Source organism: Cucurbita moschata, unplaced genomic scaffold (genome assembly GCF_002738365.1).
Source record: "Cucurbita moschata cultivar Rifu unplaced genomic scaffold, Cmos_1.0 Cmo_Scf00008, whole genome shotgun sequence".
NCBI lineage: Eukaryota > Viridiplantae > Streptophyta > Magnoliopsida > Cucurbitales > Cucurbitaceae > Cucurbita > Cucurbita moschata.
The window spans coordinates 3453571-3467425 of record NW_019268524.1 but is presented as its reverse complement, the minus strand read 5'-3'; the positions used below and the strand labels follow the sequence as shown (position 1 = coordinate 3467425).

Sequence of the window (13855 nt, the reverse complement as noted above, 5' to 3'; positions counted from 1 at the left end):
ATTAGCTAGTTCCAACACTCAGATAAACGGTTGAAGTATGTGTTAGCTAGTTCAGACACTCAGATGAATAGTTAAAGTACGCATTAGTTAGTTCCAACACTTAGATAAACAGCTGAAGTATACATTAACTAGTTCCGACACTCATTGAAGTACGCATTGGCTAGTTCCAACACTCAGATAAACAGCTGAAGTATACATTAACTAGTTCCGACACTCATTGAAGTACGCATTAGCTAGTTCCAACACTCAGATAAACAGCTGAAGTATACATTAACTAGTTCCGACACTCAAATGAAAAATTGAAATATGCATTAGCTAGTTCCAACACTTAGATGAACGGTTGAAGTATATGTTAGCTAGTTCAAACACTCAAATGAACAGTTAAAGTATGCATTAGCTAGTTCCGACAATCAGATGAACGGAAATTTTTTTATTGTATATACACATAGTAAAACTAAGTTTATAATAGATAATATCACATTGACTTTTAAGTATATGAATAGTTTAATTGCAAAATGACAAAAAAAAAAAACAACAAAGAACGTTACATTTGAAAAAAAACTACCATTTCCTGTTACTTGTCTGTTTGTTTTCCTTTGACTTTTTCCGACATTTCCTGGACCAAAAACTTTTGTGACATGTTTTCACTGTCTCATAAATATTAAAGACAAATTTGATTTAAACCCCACTTTTTTTCTTTTCAAAATATACTTCAAATTATTCCCAACAGAACATTTACAAAGCAAGTAAAGCAACCAAATAAAAGGTAATGAGTTCATTTGCTTTTAGAACAAAGTAAAACTTACCATTTTAGAGGTTGCCATGCACGGTAAACTCATTGACTTTTTTACCATTTGCTAATGGAGCTTTGGTCTATGCAAGTTCCTCACTGCTGAATTTGTTATGAGCTTCCTGTTTCAAACAAATAAACGATTGATCGACTAATGAAACTCTAAACTTTCGATTTCATGTCTATTAGGTTGTTCGAGTTTGCTACTCATTTTGTTCCATGCTATTGAGATGGCTTAAGGATTAAGCATGCATGATTTGAGTGTAAAAAGTAGTATGCATTGTTGAAGAACAGGTGTTGAGTTTGGTACCTTGAGAATGAAAAAAGGTTTTTGTGCAGTGTATATGTGTTGAAATTTGGCAGCTTTTTGTTGAAGCTTATCAGGATGAACACATATAGCATTGCCTTTGTTTACTGAAGAAGATGATGCCAAATCTGCCATTAAAACTGGCTTCCAACCGGATTCACCTCTAAGTATCTGATTTTGAGATTCACTTTTGTTAAACCAATTCTTAAACTTTTGGATAATTAAAAACATGTGCTCGGACAATTAGTAACTTACATTGTGATGTCACTTACGTTGGTTGGGGAGGAGAATAAACCACTATTTATAAGGGTAAGGAACTTTTCCCTAACCGACGCGTTTTAAGGCCTAAAAGGGAAAGCCCAAAGAGGACAATATCTGCTAGCGGTGGATCTGGGCTGTTACAAATGGTGTCAGAGCCTGACACCGGACGATGTGCTAGCCTTCTCGCTGTTCCCCGAAGGGGGTAGATATGAGGCAGTGTGCCAGTAAGGATGCTGGCCCCAAAGGGGTGGATTTGGGGGCGGTCCCACATTGATTGGAGGAAGGAAAGAGTGCTAACGAGGATGCTGGGCCTCGAACGGAGTGGATTGTGATGTCCCACATTGGTTGGGAGGAGAACAAACCACTATTCATATGGGTGTGGAAACCTTCCCCTAGCAGATGCGTTTTAAAACCCAAAAAGGAAAGCCTAAAGAGGACAAATGGTATCAAAGCTCGACACCGGATGATGTGTCAGCCTTCTCGCTGTTCCCCGAAGGGGGGTAGACACGAGGCGGTGTGTCAGTAAGGACGTTGGCCCCAAAGGGGGGTGGATTTGGGGGCGGTCCCACATCGATTGAAGAGAGAAAAGAGTGCCAGTAAGGATGCTGGGCCCCGAATGGGGGTGGATTGTGATGTCCCACATTGGTTGGGGAGGAGAACAAACCACCATATATAAGGGTGTGGAAACCTTCCCCTAGCAGACGCGTTTTAAAGCCCAAAAAGAAAAGTCTAACGAGAACAATATCTGCTAATAGTGGATCGGTAGATTGCTCTGTTTACCTGAGGCCCAACGATTTATTTCAGCATCTACAAACTCCACTGTCTCCTCTACTGCCAAAGTTAGAATAAATGCCATTTAAACCTTCTGAACCAGAAATTTATCGTAATGCATCACATGAGTCAGAGGCTATGTGTTTGAATTTTGATGAAGTTTCTTATCTATTCTTGCGGATCTCGAGCGGAGAGGACCTTTCGTATTAACATATTAAATCACCGATCAATCCAAAAATTTAAGCAGATGAGTTATGGTAAATTTAATTATATCAAATATGCTTTTTCAAAATTTGTAGAAGACCCAACGAGTGAAAGTTAGTATTAATTGAGAAAGAAACGACCATACATGGGTTTGAACACATGACTTTCTACTCTTACGTTTGTTAGAAATCACGAACCTCCAAAATGGTATGATATTGTCCACTTTGAACATAAGCTCTCGTGACTTTGTTTTTTGTTTTTCCATAAGGAGATAGTATTTATTACTTATAACATCGTGATCTTCTTCTTAATTAGCCAATGTGAGACTCCTCCCAACCATCCTCCCCTAAGGTAGTTGGAGCTCTTGAACAAAGTACACCATTTATTCGACACTTGAGTAGCTTTTGACTACACTTTCGAGACTTAAAACTTCTTTGTTCGACACTTGAGGGTTCTATTGACATAGCTAAGTTAAGGGTATGATTCTGACACCATGTTAGGAATCACGAACCTCAACAATGGTTTGTGTTGGACGAAAGTCCCACATCGGCTAATTTAGGGAACGATCGTGAGTTTATAATCAAAGAATACTATCTCTATTAGTATGAAGCCTTTTGGAGAAGCCTAAAGTAAAGCCATGAGAGCTTATGCTCAAAGTGAACAATATCATACCATTGTTGAGAGTCGTTTTCATCTAACATGCTATCATAGCCATGCCCTAAACTTAGACATGCCAATAGAATCCTGGAGCCTCGATTAAGGGGAGAGTTGTTTTCATTTAACATGAGCCATGCTATCATAGCCATGCCCTAAACTTAGACATGCCAATAGAATCCTGGAGCCTCGATTAAGGGGAGAGTTGTTTTCATTTAACATGAGCCATGCCCTAAACTTAGATATGCCAATAGAATCCTGGAGCCTCGATTAAGAGGAGACGTAATTTGCAAAAATTTCAAAATTAAAATATTTCAAAATTTTGGAAAAAAAAATAAAATAAGTGATTTAATATCTTCTAATATTCTGCATAAACAGACTTGAGATTAAATTTAATTAAGGATGTTAAGTACAAAATTAAAAGGTTAAAATGAGAGATCAAGGAAAACTCACGGGATATTGGGCCTTGAATTTCCACCAAAGCCCGGTATCAACTCTTCGCAACAGGCCCAATCCATCTTCGCTCCATCCAAATCATCGTCGAAAAATCCCCCGATCGTAGCTTCCCGCTCCGATTTAGACTCAAATGATCGAAAGAAATCGTCGATTTCCTTCGAGAACCGCTCTGCCTCGTCAATTCCAAATGAAGACGAAGATCGAGTTGGATCATGTAACGATTTAAGATCCAAATCCAACTCCGAACTGAACCTGTGATTCTGAAACTTCGAAGCATTTTCATTATCGCGCGCCCTAGAAGCCGCCATTGGAAGTCCTTTTCGTGATGATTTCAACCCTAAACTTTCGGTCAGAGCCTTAATTTCGTCCATTTCGTGCGAATCGGATTATAGTCCGAACAGAGAATGAGTTGCAGAAGAAATGGAAATGGCGGATGCAATAATCAAGTAGCAGAAATGGAAGAAGAAGCATAAAAAATAGTTTAATCTCCATCTATACGTTGTGGAAAACGTTGAAGAGAGAACCAGGCTAAGCAAATGACGCCATGTTTGAAGCTTACCGATTGACTTCGTCATGCAGAACAGGTCGCTGCCTTCATTGCGACTCCGGTAAGCAATTATATATTTGATTTTTAATTAGATATAAAAATTAGTTTAGATTAATAAATTCAAAAATTTTAATAATAAACTTTTAAAAATATCTTTAAAATTTTATTTTTATTAGTCAATTTTTTCCAGTTAGAGTTTATATCTATCTGCTAGCTGTGGATCTAGTTTGTTACAAATGGTATCAGAGCCAGACACGACAGCGGACGATATGCCATTGTTACAAATGGTATCAGAGTCAGACAGCGGACGATATGCCATTGTTACAAATGGTATCAGAGTCAGACAGCGGACGATATGCCATTGTTACAAATGGTATCAGAGTCAGACAGCGGACGATATGCCATTGTTACAAATGGTATCAGAGTCAGACAGCGGACGATATGCCATTGTTACAAATGGTATCAGAGTCAGACAGCGGACGATATGCCATTGTTACAAATGGTATCAGAGTCAGACAGCGGACGATATGCCATTGTTACAAATGGTATCAGAGTCAGACACCGGACGATATGCCATTGTTACAAATGGTATCAGAGTCAGACACCGGACGATATGCCATTGTTACAAATGGTATCAGAGTCAGACACCGGACGATATGCCATTGTTACAAATGGTATCAGAGTCAGACACCGGACGATATGCCATTGTTACAAATGGTATCAGAGTCAGACACCGGACGATATGCCATTGTTACAAATGGTATCAGAGTCAGACACCGGACGATATGCCATTGTTACAAATGGTATCAGAGTCAGACACCGGACGATATGCCAACCTTTCGCTGTTCCTCCCCTGAAAGGGGTAGACACGAGGTGGTGTGCCACGATATGCCATTGTTACAAATGGTATCAGAGTCAGACACCGGACGATATGCCAACCTTTCGCTGTTCCTCCCCTGAAAGGGGTAGACACGAGGTGGTGTGCCAGTAAGGACGCTGGGCACAAAGGGGGTGGATTTGGGGGCGATCCCACATCGATTAGAGGAAGGAAAGAGCACGAGGACGCTGGGCCTCGAAGGGGGTGGATTGTGATGGCCCACAGGTTGGGGAGGGGAACAAACCACCATTTAAGAGGTGTGGAAATCTTCCCCTAGCAGACGAGCTCGGGTTATCATCCAACCAAACCTATATACACCTATAAGCAATAGTTGCGTGAGTGTTAGAGCTAATCACGGGCTATTAAATTCAACGACGTTTTTTATGTATACAAGATGAGCTATCGAGCGTGGTAATTTTTTAAGTGATTTTTGTAATATAATTTTGAGCGGTAATTTTTATTAAAATGAGCTCGAACGGGTTCGAACCCCTCCAACCAGATATTGAATGTTCTAAGTTCTAACCAAGACCATTCACCTTGGCATTCTACAATCATTCTAAAATATGGCACAACGAAATCCTCTTCGTCTCAGGAACCCACGTCTCGTAGACCAAATCTTGGCGGCAATGCTTCAAAACCGCCCTTTCGACACCCACATCCATTGTGCAGCCACTACTTCCCCCACCCGCCACCAGCTTTGGAGTTCGGAGACTGTTTCCGATGTTCTACGGTCAGTACCTCGTTTATTTTTTCAAACAACTCGATCCATTGGTATCCAAAAGGGATTTCGGCATCGCGCTCCTCTCAAGCAAAGGAAATTGAAAGAGGAGGCATACAAGTTTCAGAACAATGTGCTTGTTCTTGGCCCGGCTGCTAACAGGGATCCTCTCAAAGTCGAGCTTGGATTGAATAAAGCGTTGGAGTTTTTTTATTGGGTCGAAACCCATTTTGGATTTCAACACGACGAAATGACTTGCCGAGAGATGGCTTGCGTTTTGGCTCGAGGGAATAGATCGATGCGTCTTTGGAATTTTTTTAAGGAAATGTCCAGGAGAGGCGGTGGGCTTATTACTACTGCGACCATAACCTGTTTGATAAAAGTCCTAGGAGAACAGGGATTAGTGAATGAAGCGCTAACTGCATTCTATAGGATGAAACAGTTTCACTGTAAGCCTGATGTTTATGCTTATAATACTGTTATTAATGCTCTGTGTAGAATTGGGAATTTCAAGAAGGCTAGGTTTTTGTTGGAGCAAATGGAGTTGCCCGGATTTAGATGCCCACCAGACGTTTTCACGTATACAATTCTGATTAGTTCTTATTGTAAATACAGCTTGCAAACTGGTTGCAGAAAGGCCATTCGAAGGAGGCTGTGGGAAGCTAATCACTTGTTTAGAATCATGTTATTTAAGGGCTTTGTACCTGATGTTGTTACCTACAATTGTTTGATTGATGGATGTTGCAAAACATACCGAATTGAGCGGGCATTGGAATTGTTTGAGGATATGAACAAGAGGGGATGTACTCCTAATCGGGTTACTTATAATTCTTTTATTAGATACTATAGTGCTGTGAACGAGATTGATCAAGCAATCAAGATGTTGAGGATGATGCAAAAGATGAACCATGGAACTGCCACATCAAGTTCTTATACTCCTATTATTCATGCTCTATGTGAAGCAGGAAAGGTAATTGAGGCCCGTGATTTCTTCCTCGAGTTGCTCGAGGGAGGCTCTGTGCCTAGAGAATATACGTATCAGTTGGTATGTAATCTGCTGAACTCAGCAGGTGAAGCTAGTTTACTAGATGAAGAAGTGCATCAAAGAATAAGACATGGAATAGAAAATAGGTACAGGGAAGTAGATAAAGTAAAGCTCGTTATGTCGAGGAAAGGATACTGATGCCCGTAATGAGCAAAGACAATAGCTGGACCTTTCACAGTGGATGAAAACAGGGTTTTACGGTTGACTATCTCCTTATCCACCCGTGTAGCCGATCATGACAATATATAATTGCACAGGGGATTATTTAGTCTATCATTTCCATGATGAACAGTAAGGATCTCTCTATCTAGTTCCATTTATGGTCTAATTCTTACTCTTAGCTCATGCTTGTGCTACTAATGGCTTATTTCCCCTTCTCTTTTGATTTGGTGGTGTAGGCTCGCAGGAAAGCATCATTGGCTACAAAGAATCCTCATGGGGTTTCTTGTAAGGTACATAATAAGCAGAGATTTCATTTAAGAGATGTGATATGTGAATTGGTATTTTAGTATAGATTTAGGTGATCATTCATGGTGGGTATCTAGAATGGCTGTAAATTGTATGCTCTTCATGTTTTCGAGTTCTTGTATATCTGTTCTATTTCTCAGTTTCTCATCAACTTTTTTCTTCACAACAATGGATGTTATCTTGAAGTTGTTTCCAAAAAAGGTTTTGTATTTTCGAAAACAAATATTCAGTGTAAATATCTTTGTCTTGTTGTCTTCTTTTCCTTTGTTTTACTCGGAGTTATTCTGATCTGTTTTTAAAACGTGTAAAAAAAACCGAGCTTTTGAAAGGTGATTATAGATGTAAAATAAACTTAATTTTTTTAAGCTATCTAGTCATCTTGAAGTTGTTTCAAAGCATAACTCCTAGGTTTATGGTTTTTGAAGATGGATAACTTTGGTTTTCGGAGACGTGTATGTAACTCCAAAATCTCGAGAAGTAGAGATGACTAAACAATATGAAGTAGTTTGTTATGGTGAGGAAGTTACGTTGGTTAGGCGTCGTTTAAATTTCCTGAACTGTACGTTTCTCGAAGATTCTTAAGCTTTTTTTCTACGTTTTGCGTCTGATGCCTCAGGTTAGTAGCGGTTCAACTTGTATGTTCTGACTATCGAATGTCTCACCGTTTTCATGTGTAGAGGTAGAACCATGGACCTCTTTGGTTGGCTAATGATACTTTTGAAACTGTGGAATTGGAGAATGACCAGAACTAGCTATTTGTGACTGATTTTTCCTTTTGGATGGTTTGATTTATTAATAAGATGATGCTTCATATCTTACTCTTTGTAGGAGTTTGAGTGTTCTGTTTTTCCTTCAACTATAGCATATGCTAGATACACCTGCTGATGGCTTTGACAATTCAATAGTTGATTTATTAATAAGATGATGCTTCATATCTTACTCTCGAACGTCGTCATGTCGTCCTTCAGGTTGTTTTGTGTGCTCTTTTTGCTGCTCGTAATAGTGACAAGTTTGATCTTGCAAATAAGGAAGCCAACAATGTAATTGCATAGGGATATCCAATGGTTCAGACGTTTTCACAGGTTTTATTCTTGCTCGATCTCTATATTGCGTTATTGTATTCATGATGGATGGTCGACGGATAATACCGTGATGTTCCCTACAGATATTCCATGATTTGCAGTAAGAACAGAAGGTTCATCATGCAACAAGCTTGCTTGGGCCGAAGCTGATAAGGTTGCTGATGTTAATTCACAGGTTTTATTCTTTGCTCACTTGAATTCTGCTGTGATTGTGCATCAGGTTGGATATGTTTGTAGTTTTAGTTGTAATTTACTGTGAGTGACATAACATCAAATCAAATAGATAGACCATTTCTATCAACCTGTTATGCATAAGCTGTCACAGAAATACCTTTGTGCAAACATTGGAAACTTAGGGATGCTTTCCAACTGTGCTAGTTCATTTATGCATATTTTTTGAATTAGACCCGTCTTTCTAAGATTGATATCTGTGAGTGTTCGGGCAGCTTGCATGTGAAATTGTCTTTCTAGTTTGGGTTAAAATGGCTGATAGATTTCCTTATGGACAAGAGAAATCATTGGAAGAACAACTTTAATCTTGCTAATTGTCACAATCGCACTTTTCTGGGCTGCGGACTTTGTGATTGTGTGACACTCACTCCCAACACCAAGTGAGTCAAGCCAATTCGGATTCGCGTTGCCTATGATCGGAAAACGTATGCTTAAGCTTCTGGCCCCGTTTTGAGAATGAGGTTTTAGAAAATGGGGTAGAGAGATTTTCAAAAGAGAGTTTGAAAGCAATGTTATAGGCTATAAGCGAGAAAGACACCACAATGGCTTAGATAACATATAACTCAGGGTAGGAAGAATTGACGGCTAGTCATATCCTCTATAGTACATTTTGGAGCATTTTAACCTTGATAGGTGTAGTTGTGATTTTGGTGAATGGTCATACACTCCCGTATTAATACAACATGAAGTAATAAAGGTCTATCTAAGATGAAAGCATGTAAAATGAGGTTGGAACGGATATTTAGCCATAGACAACACGTTCTGGACAAGTATGATCGGGACATCTAACATGCGGCCATAGGCAATACGCCTTGGACAATATATCCTAGACAAGCATGATTAGGACATCTAATATGCGGCCGTAGACAATACACGCCTTGGACAAGTAACAGACCATAACAGTTGAACGTGAGAGAAATTGTAAAGAATAGATAATTATTTAGAGTCAATTGTGCCAGCCTTATACAAAGGCACACCAATTTGATAGATATACGATTAAAAAGTCCCACGTAACAAATCCCAACAAAAACCAAACCCAAAACGTGCAATTTTGACTGCCCTCGCCGCCCTCTGAAATTTCTCTTTCAAACCCCACCATTACAAAAACCAATCCAATCCCATTTTCATGCCCAACGAACACGACGACATGTCGGCCCACTACCTCTGTCTCACCCTCCTCTCAATCCTCTTCATCGTCCCTTCTTCTTCTTCTTCTCTCTGCCCCATAGACTTCACCTACGTCCAAACCATCCCGTGGGACACTACCAGCTGCAACCGCCAAAACGCCGCCGCCCCCTGCTGTCAAACCCTTCTCAGCCTCTTCGGCATCGGCCTAGCCCAACGCCTCAAAGACACTTCCCTTTTCCACCTCCCCAATTTCAAGTCCTCTTCTTCATGTCTCACCTCTTTCCAATCCAAGCTCTCTTCAATCTCCCTCCCCTCTTCTCTCGTCCCCAATTGCTTCCTAAACCCATCTCAATTCGCCGCCAATTCCTCCAACTGTGCCGGAATTTTAAGTACTCACGATTGGGTTGCTAGAGTCGGCTCTACAACCCCAGTCGACACCGCGTGCGGTGGCGACTTGACTGGACTGACTCATTGCGGCACCTGTGTCGACGCCGGCATGAAACTCACCTCTCGCCTCATGGGTCTAGACCCAAATGGAACTAAATGCTTTTATTTCACTGTTCTTTATGCTGCTGGAATTGCCAACGAATTCGGTCCTAAAGATACCAGAGTGGCTTCTTGTATTATGGGGTTGTCATTAAAGCCCTCAAAGATGAACAGAGCATCCCTTCTAAGCAGAAACGCTTTAATGGCGGTGGGTTTCGGGTTTACATTTCTCGTTGTAGTTGTGGTTTTGGTTTTGAGATCAAAGAAGAAATGGTTCAAAGAACAAGAACAAGAACAGAAACTCCGCCACTTTGGGGCGAAATGGTTCAGTATAACAGAGCTGGAAAAGGCCACAAATGGGTTTTCTCAGAGGAATCTAATCGGCCAAGGCGCCGATGGGTTCGTTTACAAAGGCAAGATTTCAGACGGAAGTTTAGTGGCAGTGAAACAAATCATTGATTTGGATTCAGAAAGGGACGAAGATTTCACAAACGAAGTCGAAATCATCAGCAAAATCAAACACAGAAATCTCCTATCTCTTAGAGGCTGTTGCATAGAAAACGACTCGAAATTCAAATCCCAGAAGAGAAAATTCTTAGTCTATGATTTCATGCCTAATGGAAACCTCAGCGATCATCTCTTCATCAAAAACAACAGCAAAAACCCATTAACATGGCCGCAGAGAAAAGGCATAATCATCGATATAGCAAGAGGACTAAATTACCTTCATTATGGAACCAAACCGGCGATTTACCACCGCGACATCAAACCCACGAACATCCTTCTGGACTCAGAATGGCGGGCTAGACTGGCGGATTTCGGCTTGGCAAAGCAGAGTAAAGAAGGTCAGTCGCATTTGACGACGAGGGTGGCCGGAACTCGTGGGTATTTGGCGCCGGAGTATGGTTTATACGGGCAGCTGACTGAGAAGAGCGATGTGTACAGCTTTGGGATTGTGATTTTGGAGATGATGAGTGGGAGGAAAGTGTTGGAGAGTTGGGATTTGATTACGGATTGGGCTTGGAAGCTTGTGGGGAATGTGGAAGCCATTTTTGAGGAATCGATCCGTGGAGAAGGGGCAAAAGGGGTAATGGAGAGATTTGTTCATGTGGGTTTGCTTTGTGCTCATGTGAATGTGGCCTTTAGACCCACCATTGATGAAGCTTTGAAGATGTTGGAAGGTGATATTGAAATTCCACAATTACCAAATCGCCCTTTACCTGTTTCTCATCATTCCATGGTTTCTTTGCAATTTGCCCCTTCTTCTCACCATTTCATTGTATAGATGGACAATGATTATGATGTAGATTACGAGAACAAATAGAAGCCAAACTCTTCAGAAATCGACTATGGTCAAGTCCGACTAGACTCTCATAGATCAAGGTAGACCTCAGGTCCCGACTAGACCCTCATAGACCAAGGTAGACCACAATGATTTTGTTTGGAGTTTCGAACCAAGTTTCGGGGTCTTTTTGAAAGCTAAAGATGGTTGAAACCAAGGCTATGACCATACCCTGCTCATAAGAAGCACTATTCCTAAAATCGAGTTTACGGTCATCCTCAAAATCATGCAAATTGTGAAAAATACTAAGTCATCCCTACAGGTTTCCAAGGATCTTTAATAGAATGTGTTTTTTTTAGGGTTTCTTACACTTTTAAATAAACTACGTCATTGGCACAAATAGATTTGATTCGATATTAGATGGATCTCTTTCAATATTACATTAACTAGCAACTCGTCATCATCATTATTACTTAGTCTATTTAAAACCAGAAATTCTTATTAAGTGGGCTAATTAAGATTATTTTACATTGAAGAGCGGAGACAAACCTTCATAATTCAAATCATTATATTTGAATAATAAATTTGTGTGTTTAAAGTTAGGCACTTTTATTTTGTCTTTATATATAATTATTCCAAATTCAAAGTCAAAGCGGACCCACCAAAATCCCATCTCAAATGCCTCTGATTTCGCTGAGATTTCCAGTTTTGGACGCTCTTCCTCTTCTTCTTCTTCTTCTTCTTCTTCTTCTTCTTCTTCTTCTTCTTCTTCTTCTTCTTCTTCTTCTTCTTCTTCTTCTTCTTCTTCTTCCCTTACTTAACCAATCTCATCCCCCACTTCTCTTCCACTTCCCTTTTACACCTTTCTACCTATGGACGTTGATGAATTTTACCGGCAACCGGCTGCCGTTCCTTTCAAATGGGAGATCAAACCCGGCGTCCCCAGGAACCACCACCGCCTCCACCAGTTCCCCACTCACTCTCCTCAACAACACAAGAAGCTAAAGCCTCCTCCTGCTGTAACTGCAACCCAATTCCACCGTTCTTCCAACTCCCTCCGAACCCGGTCCGACCGATGGTCTTCCACCCAGTCCAAACTTGCCGAACCCGAGCAGGTCTCGGTCGGTTGCTTCTCCTCGCCTTTGCCGAACCGGAAAGCGAGCAAGATTGTTAACAGGAAACCCGAACCGGATTACGCCTCTGAGTTGGAGACTTTGCCGCGGTGGTCGGTTTCCAGTAAGAAGTCGATTTCGCCGTTCAGAAACTCGGTTTCGTCGTCGTCGCTTTCGTCGTACCAGTCATCGCCCCGTCCGACTAGTGATTCTGAGTGGGCCGGATTTGGGCTCTTTTGATTGGACCATATAAGACCGTGGGCTTATGAAACGTTGGGCTGAATTTATAGAGGCCAGGCCCATTTTTCGCCCCGTCTTGGTGGTCCTTTTGAGTGGGCTTTAGAGTTATTGGGCTTAGGTACCTCGAAAGCCCTTTTAAGAGTAGAAATAAGAAGCGTTAAATCCCGATTGTATTGTGCTTTGGAATCATAGGGATTTTCTTAAAAAACCCATAAATATGAAATATAAACCTTAAATATTAAGACCTTTGTTTCCTCGTGCTATTTTATTTTTCTGATCTTTTTTCCTATCCAAACATTTTAATGCTTGATAAAATTAGAAGTTCATAATTTTTAGGGACAATTTTTTTTTTATTTATTTATATTGAGGATGAGAGGAACCAAAATTTCAAAGGAAGGCTTAATAATAATGAATATGGAAATATATATATATATTTTTTATTGATAAATTAATAAGCTGAATAAATTTTCATCTTTTTTTTTAAATCTTTATAAAAAAAAATACAATGTTAACATTAATATAAATGGTTGTGCCTTGGCTAACCGTTTGAAACACTGAAAAAAAAATCATTAGCTTATCAAATTATCTATTGAGTCATGAAGAAAATTCAACAAAAGACAGAATCAACTTTAAGAATCCTTATATTGAAGGAAGGAAGCTACGTAAAATGTGAAGTAACTCCTAATATGGCAGTAAAGACAAGACGTGTCAACATATCAAGGATCTACAGACTGAAGGAAATAAGTTACGAAAAATGTGAAGTAACTCCTAATATAGGAGTAAAGACAAGGCGTGTCAATATATCGAGGATCCTCAGACAGATTGAAGGAAGTAAGTTACGAAAAAATGTGAAGTAACTCCTAATATAGGAGTAAAGACAAGGCATGTCAATATATCGAAGATCCTCAAACTGAAGGAAGGAAGCTATGTACAATGTGAAGCAACTCCCAATACAACAGTAAAGACAAAACGTGTCAACATATCAAAGATCCAAGACTGAAGGAAGGAAGCTACGTAAAATGTGAAGTAATTCCTAATATAGGAGTAAAAACAAGATATGTCAACATATCAAGAATCCTCGTACTACAAAAAAATCTGAAGTAACTCCTAATATAGGAGTAAAGACAAGACGGGTAGGCAAATCAACTCAATAAAACAACCACACTTTTTAAAGGGACGAAATGGGGTGAGGTGAA

At 40.1% G+C, this 13855-nt stretch overlaps 3 protein-coding genes across 7 annotated transcripts; all 3 read left to right on the top strand.

Annotated features, from left to right (window-relative positions):
- Positions 1-5381: 5381 nt before the first annotated feature.
- Positions 5382-8588, top strand: LOC111445774 (pentatricopeptide repeat-containing protein At1g77405). 5 transcript variants are annotated; one of them, XM_023084246.1, is made up of 5 exons: positions 5382-6921; positions 7029-7082; positions 7715-7777; positions 8067-8180; positions 8264-8588. In XM_023084246.1, exon 1 carries the CDS (start codon positions 5431-5433, stop codon positions 6766-6768), a length of 1338 nt encoding a protein of 445 aa, XP_022940014.1. In that variant the 5' UTR covers positions 5382-5430; the 3' UTR covers positions 6769-6921; positions 7029-7082; positions 7715-7777; positions 8067-8180; positions 8264-8588. The 5 variants fall into 5 exon arrangements, with proteins under 5 accessions (XP_022940014.1, XP_022940013.1, XP_022940012.1 ...); XM_023084245.1 differs by lacking the exon at positions 7715-7777; XM_023084244.1 differs by having other exon boundaries at positions 7715-8180.
- Positions 8589-9558: 970 nt separating this feature from the next.
- LOC111446246 (probable receptor-like protein kinase At1g11050) lies at positions 9559-11368 on the top strand. The gene has a single exon (XM_023084975.1). It carries the CDS (start codon positions 9559-9561, stop codon positions 11308-11310), a length of 1752 nt encoding a protein of 583 aa, XP_022940743.1. The 3' UTR covers positions 11311-11368.
- A 682-nt stretch (positions 11369-12050) lies between these two features.
- Positions 12051-12912, top strand: LOC111445775. The gene has a single exon (XM_023084248.1). The coding sequence runs from the start codon at positions 12180-12182 to the stop codon at positions 12657-12659; it is 480 nt and encodes a 159-aa protein (XP_022940016.1). The 5' UTR covers positions 12051-12179; the 3' UTR covers positions 12660-12912.
- The last annotated feature ends 943 nt before the right edge of the window (positions 12913-13855 follow it).

What these genes read in the sequence shown, in the direction of transcription:
- LOC111445774 (XM_023084245.1), top strand. Translation starts at nt 5,431, where the DNA reads ATGGCACAACGAAATCCTCTTCGTCTCAGGAACCCACGTCTCGTAGAC.
- LOC111446246 (XM_023084975.1), top strand. Translation starts at nt 9,559, where the DNA reads ATGTCGGCCCACTACCTCTGTCTCACCCTCCTCTCAATCCTCTTCATC.
- LOC111445775 (XM_023084248.1), top strand. Translation starts at nt 12,180, where the DNA reads ATGGACGTTGATGAATTTTACCGGCAACCGGCTGCCGTTCCTTTCAAA.